Source organism: Salvelinus alpinus, chromosome 4 (genome assembly GCF_045679555.1).
Source record: "Salvelinus alpinus chromosome 4, SLU_Salpinus.1, whole genome shotgun sequence".
NCBI lineage: Eukaryota > Metazoa > Chordata > Actinopteri > Salmoniformes > Salmonidae > Salvelinus > Salvelinus alpinus.
The window spans coordinates 81,796,437-81,804,834 of record NC_092089.1 but is presented as its reverse complement, the minus strand read 5'-3'; the positions used below and the strand labels follow the sequence as shown (position 1 = coordinate 81,804,834).

Here is an 8,398-nt window from a genome sequence, read left to right as displayed (position 1 = left end):
TAGCCAGGCCGTGACATTGTCTAGCAGGCAGGCTGACTAATGGAAAATATGCTGAGCTCGCTGTTGACATAGCAACTGACACAACAGTAAAGAAGGTGAGATCCGCAGGCCAAATGTAAAATAAAACCACAAATAAGTAGATGGTGAGGTGGTGACAATGTACACAGAGCCAGGGTTCATAAGTCTTCAGATTTCATAACAGCTTATATAGAAGACGGTACATAAGATAGTGTCGCATTACTTAGACATACAGTATCAATACATAGTGTTCATTATGAAATGAGTTTCTGTGCTAGAGGCCAAGTACAAGCTAAAGGTGTAAAGGGCTTCAGACACTGATTTCACCCTCATATAAGCTGTCAATAATGGAAAAAATCATATCCAACGGGAGTCTAATATAGAGATAAACACCCATCTAGACAAAAAAAGACTTGAATAAAAAAGGAAACAACAATGATTTGTGATCTAAAAGGGTTTTATTAACCTTCAAGAGAACAGAACCTTTTGAAAACTTGATTACAATAAGTCTAACCACTAGCACCTTCTTTAGCAGTAAAAACACAAGTCAATAACGTGTAACAGACAATATAGGATCAAAGTATTGCACAGGATAAAATAACTATCATTTTTACTATTTTCTACATTGTAGAATAATAGTGAAGACTTGGCCTCCACAATCCCCCGACCTCAACCCAAAACCCTTGAGTGTGTCCAAACTTTTGACTGGTACTGTAAGTATAATAATTGTTTCATCCATCATTGCATAGCTCATAAAGCATTCAGCAATTCATGTTACTACTAATTTAGTATGATTCTGACAAATGGTAATGATGCTAAATGCTTTTTTATACAGAGCAGCAAAGTCCATACTAATAATAATTTATACATAGGAAGAAGGAATTTGTGTTTCATACAGCACCTTGCAAGGAAACTTTGAGGCATAGTCAGATATAATTTGCTTATGAACTAAACAAATAAACAAATCGGAACCTGCAACGAAAGCTACAAATAACTTCACATTTATGGCATTCAGTACCTCTGTCAAACCAAGGTATTTCTGATGGAGCACCTTATTCCTTGAGCCTAACCCATCAGTGCTTTACTGTGCTTCAACAAGGCTATGGTAAAAGACCTGTTTATACAGTCTCTTATTAATCCCTCGCCTCCCCGCCCACCTGCTTATCGCTTTATATTTCGTTCTGCTGGCTCAGCACGTCGAAGGACATGATAATGGCCATGTCAGTGGAGCCCCCTCCACCCCCGCTGGCTGCCAGTTTGAGCTGGGACATGCTGGCCCCGGTGAACACCTCTCCCTCCCACACACGGCTCTTACTGAGCTGCAGCTCCATCAGCTGCTCTCCCACCACGCTCACCCTCTGGGCCCCAGGCACCCTGACCCTGAAGAGCACCCAGGACAGGGGCTCCAGGAGACCACCGCGGGGCTCGAACAGCACGCTGCCCCTCTGCCAGGCTGTGTAGGTGCAGGGGAACGGAGGCCAGCTGCTCCCTGAGCTGTTGCGCAGCACAAAGTCACATAGCAGACTGAAGTCCTGGTCAGTGGAGATTTTGGCGTAAAGGCCCAGCTTGTAGACTCCGGCCTCGGGTAGGGCCACGCTGATGGTCACTTTGCTGCTGTTGTAAGTGAAGAAGACGTGCCGGCAGAGTGGGTGCCCCAGTCTCTTGCGTTGTTCCTTGAACAGCACAGCGTGGAGCTCCAGGTCTTGTTGGTTTTGGAAGGTAATGTTGCATTTGCCTTGCTGGGTGCTCACCATCGCCCTCGTGTGGCTGAACTTGGAGAGGCCAGCGTCTTGCGTCCGGATGCCAGGCCCACAAGCAGTGCTAAGGGCAGGGGGAAAGAGCTCATTGAGGTTGATAGCGCCTCCTGTGCAGTGCAAGAGGAAGTTGCCTCCATTCTGGAAGCCGTCTTGGGGCCGCTCGTAGTTCCGAACAAACACAGACAACCGATAGTAACCTAGATAGGGACAGAGGATGTTACAGGTGAGGCGGTCAGATTGGATTTGAGTTGCCAGACACCTCTTGGCTATGGACGGGTCAAGGTCTTTCTGGGTCAGTTCACACAGCATCATGAGTGGTCTGGAGGTGTGCAGGACTAGCTCGAAGGAGCCAGTCTCCGACACCGCAGCCTCTGCCCCGTTGCTGCACTTCTTCACCCCCAGGCTCTCTGCGCTCCGCTGCAGACCCCAGGACAAGAAGGGGTTCTCAGGGAGTTCTTCAGTTAGTTCCTGTTCTGGACACTCCACCAGGAGAGAGCAGACCCAGCTGAACGTCCCTGAGTTGTTGCCTGACCGGGCAAAGATCATGACGTCATACGTGCCACCTGTAGGGGGCAGCAGTCGTAACCTCATGCTCTCCCGGGTCACAGTGAGCAGGCCAGATGAGCTGTTGACCGCTTTGGGTTCACAGCCGCTCCGCTGAGAGATCTGGTAGGTGAAGTCGACAGGCTTGGTGAACTTCATGGACACCGAGGCCTCACCATTTTCTGTACAGAAACAGAAACAGCAATTAGCAAAAACAAAATATTGTACAGTATAGGCCTGAATGATGGTACCTCTTCAATGGTAACTCTTCAGTGACATATTCATCTACAACTACTTTATGACTAACTGTGAATAACTGCTGTGAACAGTGTCCACTTTCAACAACGTGTTAGCCTACCATTTATGTTGTATAATTCAACCTTGAGCACTAGTCTCCAGGTTTTTATCGACTGTGCCGCCATTTTGGTTTAATATGGATGCAGGACTGACCTGTGACCAGCAGGAAGTGTTTGGGATGGAGGAGGGTCAGACCCAGTCTGTAGAACTCCGAGGTCTTTAGAACCCTCTTCTCAAACTCCTCCAGTGGGATGGGATCGTCCAGAAGCTGCCACTCTTGCTCATCTGGACAGTGGGAGTTGATGAAGTCCTCAGGGTCTGTCAGGAAGTAGAAGTCATCGTACCTGGATGACAAGGAGAATGGCTTAATAGCAGAAAAGCTAATGCTAATGCTAATCGAAAGTGACAACGTTTGAGAGATGTTGCAGTAGTTTTCAGAATAAAAAAATAAAAAAATCCATAAGTACACTCTTTGATAAAAAGATGGTATCTAGAACCTAAAAGGGGTTTTTGGCTGTTCCCATAGCGGAACCCCTTGAATAACCCTTTTTGGTTCCAGGTAGAACTCTTTTAGGTTCCATGTAGAGCCCTTTCCACAGAGGAGGAACCCAAAAGGGTTCTATCTGGAACCAAAACGTGTTATCATATGGGGACAGCCGAAGAACCCTTTTGGAATTCTATTTTTATATGATTGTAGTGAGATAATTCCAGTCTTATTTGGCACTAGTACTGTTGTATGTATGGACCACCTTGTTAGAATTGGTCCATTACAAAAATAGCCTTTGTAATGAGTGGCAATCATCATTACTTGTTTTCATCATTATCAAGTAACACGGTTCTTAACATTCCATGCACGAATAACCCACAGGGTTTATTTTAGAATAGCTAATCAGACACTAGTTCGTTGCTATTCTTAGTGATTCAATTGCATCTGTTGGCAGCTTGTCAACATAATATATGTTGTGCTCAACAGTATAGTATGTACTTAACTCTGTGCTAGCACTGTTACCAATCATGTAGACCAATTGCTTTACTTGGAACTCATATTCACCTCTTAATAAAGGCTTTGTTGTCCATGTCTACTCTCCCTGCTCCCCAACATGCGTCCAGTAGATACCAGTGGCCTCCCAGTTTCACTGCGTTCCACATGTGGAGGGACTTGGTGTTTTGGTAGCTCTGGCCTTGCCTGTACCCAATACCTTTGCCATGGCCAGACACCTCTTGGCATTCGATTCCTGCTTCCCTGCAACAAAGCAGGAAACATGTAAGCCTGATGTGTTTATTACTGGCAATGGCATGCAGTTTTAGACCACTCAATTGTCAATGTGTTTGATGTTTTTATTTTATTTTTACAAATTATTTTTCAATGGACAAAATGCTGTCTTACTGGCACATCTGCATGCAGACGCTGGAGTACCCACAGCACACGCCACGACCCGTCTCAACGACCCTTTCTGGGGTGCACAGCTTGTCCGTCAGGCCAAGGTAGCCACTCACGTCGTACTCTGCAAAAAGAACCGCCCACCCCATAACATTTAAGGAAGGATATGTCAAGAATTATGCCACTATCTTGCATAACTCAAAATGTCACGATCAAGGTATTCTGCAATCAACTTCCCTGGAAAGACTCCATGTCTAACATTGGGACATATGAAAAAAGACACAGTGTAACTTAAATTGAATTATAAGGATTTAATCCCCCACTATAACCACGGGACTGCTTGCCCATTTAATTAGATAACGAGGCCACTTATCACGTCAGACTGAAACTGTGCGGCTATTTCATTAACATTTCCAGTGGACCCAGAGTGAGATGAATGAATGTCTATTTTAATGAACGTCTGTCCTCGTTAGGTTGAACCGCAAGGTCCCATCCACCAACAGCTGATCCCTGTATATACGCAGTGGAAAGACCTTGGGTAGCATTGTTAGGACAGCTGTGTAGGGATGGAAAGTTTGGGATGTAAATCTAGTATGGTAAAGAGCCTAATGAGACCAACTCTTACCTTATAGTATGGGGTTCTAGAGTAAAGCTCTCTGATGCACAGTGTTCTAAGTGGTGTTATGTTGTTGGCAGGTTGCTGCAGTGTCGCTGCGCTCTCGTGAGTAAGCCGTGGGTTGGATAATTGAGAAGGTGTGTAGGAGTGTACGGCTGTTAAAAGTGTGTGTGTGTGTGTGTGTGTGTGTGCGTGTGTGTGTGTGTGTGTGTGTGTGTGTGTGTGTGTGTGTGTGTGTGTGTGTGTGTGTGTGTGTGTGTGTGTGTGTGTGTGTGTGTGTGTGTGTGTGTGTGTGTGTGTGTGTGTGTGTGTGTGTGTGCGTGTTACTGACCGATGTTGTGGCAGAGCCAGATCCAGATGGCTCTCAGTTTCTCCAGCTCATTCTGCGCTCCTTCTGTGATGGTCTGGGTGATGGTCTGGGTGATGGTCGGAACTGAGAAGATCTTTTGACTTTGCAACTGCAAAACAAACAGGATTTATGGAGAAAAATAAACTTAAATGCACACACACGCACACTCACAGACACTCACTCAAGCATTTAAGTGCACAAATATACAAAAGCATATACAATATACATACGCACGCTGAGATGCACAAATATACGCATAGACACACATACACACACAGTAGTATTCTACATGCACACACAAAAATAATACAGTATTAGAAACAGACTTTTCCAGTATTGATGGCATGGTTATCCACCCTGCTGAATACTTCTGTGGTGGCAAAGAGTTCCATTTTGAGCTTTTTTTTTGAGACGCTTCCACTCTTCACTGTACTGGAGCTCTGCCTTTGACTTGGCTGGAGTTTGGGCTTCACCGGGGCTCGTCCTTCCACATCCCTCTGTATGTCCCCCTCCTCCCTTCTCACTGTACTCTTCTTCACCACCCTGAGGGAGTAGGCAGCGCACTCATCTGACAGCTGTCGCTTGGTCATGGGTCTCTGGACCTCCAACTCCATGGCAGCCCATTTCTGAAACACAGAACTAGTCTTGGACTGGGCCGCACCGGCAACAGTTGCCACTGTCGTTTTGGTTGCTACGGTTGACACTACAGTTTTGTGGCTTTTCATGATATTGCTGTTATTTAGTGACAGAACCTCCAGCTTCCACTCTTGCTGGACAACCGACGGAGCTTGTTCGTCGTCTGACGTTGTTTTTGAGGTGTCTTTAGAGTGGCCATCTTGGGGTTTGGAGGCTTTCTTTTCACCACTTTCCCCAGTTTTGACCTCCTGACCTGAGGCCTTCTGTGTGGCCTGAGGGTAGGACTCCTCCTCGGTCACTTTAGTGTTGTTGCTGTTGTTGCTGTTGTAGCAGTAGTGCTGTTGGTGATTGTTGGTAGGGAGGGGGCAATGGACGCTGCGGAGGTTGAGGGATCTCTTTGGGAAAGGGACCTCTACAGACCTCATGTGAAGAACATTGCCCATCGTTTCCAGTTTTTGGTTATATCGGAGCAGAAAACTGAGAGAGAAAAATAACTGTTAATTAAAGAGGCAATATTAAACCAATTAAAACTGATCCTGGGACACAGATGTGTAAATAATAACACTGCAATAAGAGTGAAAGTTATTTGAATCTGCACCTATGCACTGTGAAGTGAAGGGCAAATAATACTAAATTCAGACTGAAACTTGGTATCTTCAAAAAAGACAATGGTGTAAAAAAGAAGGTTCACACTCTAGGCTAACTCAAGGCAACGCTGCTGGAGAAAAAATATAGACATCAAATTATACCTGAAAGCAGATGGTTGCTATTGATAGTGTGGGTAAATAGTAGCTTTATGATACTACTACTTCCTCCATACATCTGTACTCCTATGCCCTTTATACACACACATATACTTCTGTAAACGCATCAAATAAATGACAGAAGAAGTCATTATGAAGAGAGACCATGCTATTGCACTTGACATGTTAATTAAGGTAAAATACAAGTTTTTCTCTGTCTGTTTCTGAAAATGTGACAGCAATATGTGAGTTGCAGATTATTTGTGCTATGTGCAGACAATGTTGTCTTAGTGTGCTATGTTAATCATATAGAGTAGCAGCAGTCTGTACAGTTAGTCTTATGTTAGTCTATGTTAGGGCTGGATTCAATCCGTATCGCCGAGGTATCCTGGAAGATCAACATGAAAATGTATTGGTAATTTCCGATTGAGCCGACATATGCAGCGTTTACCGTGAATGCAGTTTCATTGCCTTAGTCAATCGCACTATAAAGTAGATCTTCAGCGCAACAATTGAGCCCTTTGTCTTATCGCAGCAGCTTGCAGAGTTTCATGAAATGCTCAAACTGAACTATACAGATATTGCAAATTAATCGTAATAATGCCCAGAAGTAAACACACATGCCATGCCTCATATTCAAGTGATGATCTCAATAAATCCTAAAAAAGGGATTGGTAAGAGAGTAATGTATTTTTGTTGTGTTTATGGACCCCAGGAAGATTAGCTGTCCTCATGGTGTCAGCTAATGGGGATCCCAATAAAGATAAAGTATTCCTACCTGGTGTTGATGCTTTGTCAGCAATGGTAAATCTGTCTGTCTGTCTGTCCGTCCGTCCGTCCGTCCGTCCGTCCGTCCGTCCGTCCGTCCGTCCGTCCGTCCGTCCGTCTGTCTGTCTGTCTGTCTGTGTTCTCTCCATCTATGTCTTGGCAGATCTCACCTCCCGAACCTGTGTCTGTTTTATACTCTGTGTGTCTCTCCTCAGGGCTGGGATGTGTAGGGTTTCCACGGCGAGGGGATGACAGACCTAAAAATACTACAAAGCAGCTGATAGAGACCAATGGCACAACTTTCCACGAGCGCTACCCTCCAGGGGTAGGGGTGGGCTGAGGGTCTGGGGCTGCAGAAGGGAGCCAAGGGGGGGCTCTGGGAAAGGTGTGAGATTTTGGGGAGGTTAGAGGTGACCTGGGTTCATGCTAACACATTTGTTTGTTTCCTTCAATTGTGGTTCCACGTGTGGGAGATAAACTCCATGGGTGGCAACATAAATTTGTTGAAAGCATTAGATTCGATTTTTATTTAGTCACACGCACAGGGTCGCCGATGTAGTTGCAGTGTACAGTGAAATACTTAAGATCCAAGCTCCAAGAGTGGAGGTGTGAATGAAACAAGAAAAAAAAAAATATATATAATAATAACAATAATTATAATATATACATATTTACAACTGTGACCATTATTCCGTGAGTACCCAGCGATTCATATTCCAATATTTCTGCCCAGGTGTATGAAGTAATGCACAAAACAAACTGAGTAAGAACATTTGAGAAAAGCACTAGAAAAAAATAGAATGTTTTTTAGCAGCTCGAGGCGAGGCGCCATCTGTTGGCGCCATCTTAGCCATTGAAGGTGTTACTGTTTGCTCAATGTATATGGCTGCACACCCCACCCCTTAAAGCGTGTCTTTGATGGAATTTAGGAGTTGTTACATCACAGGCTGCTAAGTGCCATTGCAGCAGTTGGTCCTGCAGCCACAACCAAGTTGGTCCATTGCAGAACATTTAGTAAAACAGTGAGATAGTCCATTGGTAAGTGGAAGGTCCTTCGTTCAATCTGCCATCCACATTTAAATATCAAAGGTGCCCCCCCCCCTTCTTACCTCAAGCATAAGTGACCAACTCCACTGTGATTGGTTAAGAAGACTGTGAAATGTTATTCATTGATTGTCCCTTGTCCTCTCTACCTGTGGGGCCTGGCTGGCTTTGTGACAATAACCACTCATGCTACACATCCCACAAAGCCTCACGAGTCTCTGTCACACCGTCTCATAGCTTCACATA

The 8,398-nt window shown here is 44.9% G+C and overlaps 1 protein-coding gene across 2 annotated transcripts; it reads right to left on the bottom strand.

The window, feature by feature from the left end:
• Positions 1–457: 457 nt before the first annotated feature.
• Positions 458–7,271, bottom strand: ky (kyphoscoliosis peptidase). Of its 2 annotated transcripts, XM_071399199.1 has the most exons (7): positions 7,119–7,271; positions 5,288–6,074; positions 4,944–5,070; positions 4,003–4,120; positions 3,667–3,858; positions 2,769–2,959; positions 458–2,500 (listed from the first exon to the last, which is right to left on the bottom strand). In XM_071399199.1, the coding sequence occupies exons 2-7, from the start codon at positions 6,038–6,040 to the stop codon at positions 1,188–1,190; spliced, it is 2,694 nt and encodes an 897-aa protein (XP_071255300.1). In that variant the 5' UTR covers positions 6,041–6,074; positions 7,119–7,271; the 3' UTR covers positions 458–1,187. The 2 variants fall into 2 exon arrangements, with proteins under 2 accessions (XP_071255300.1, XP_071255301.1); XM_071399200.1 differs by lacking the exon at positions 7,119–7,271 and having other exon boundaries at positions 5,288–6,255.
• Positions 7,272–8,398: the final 1,127 nt, after the last annotated feature.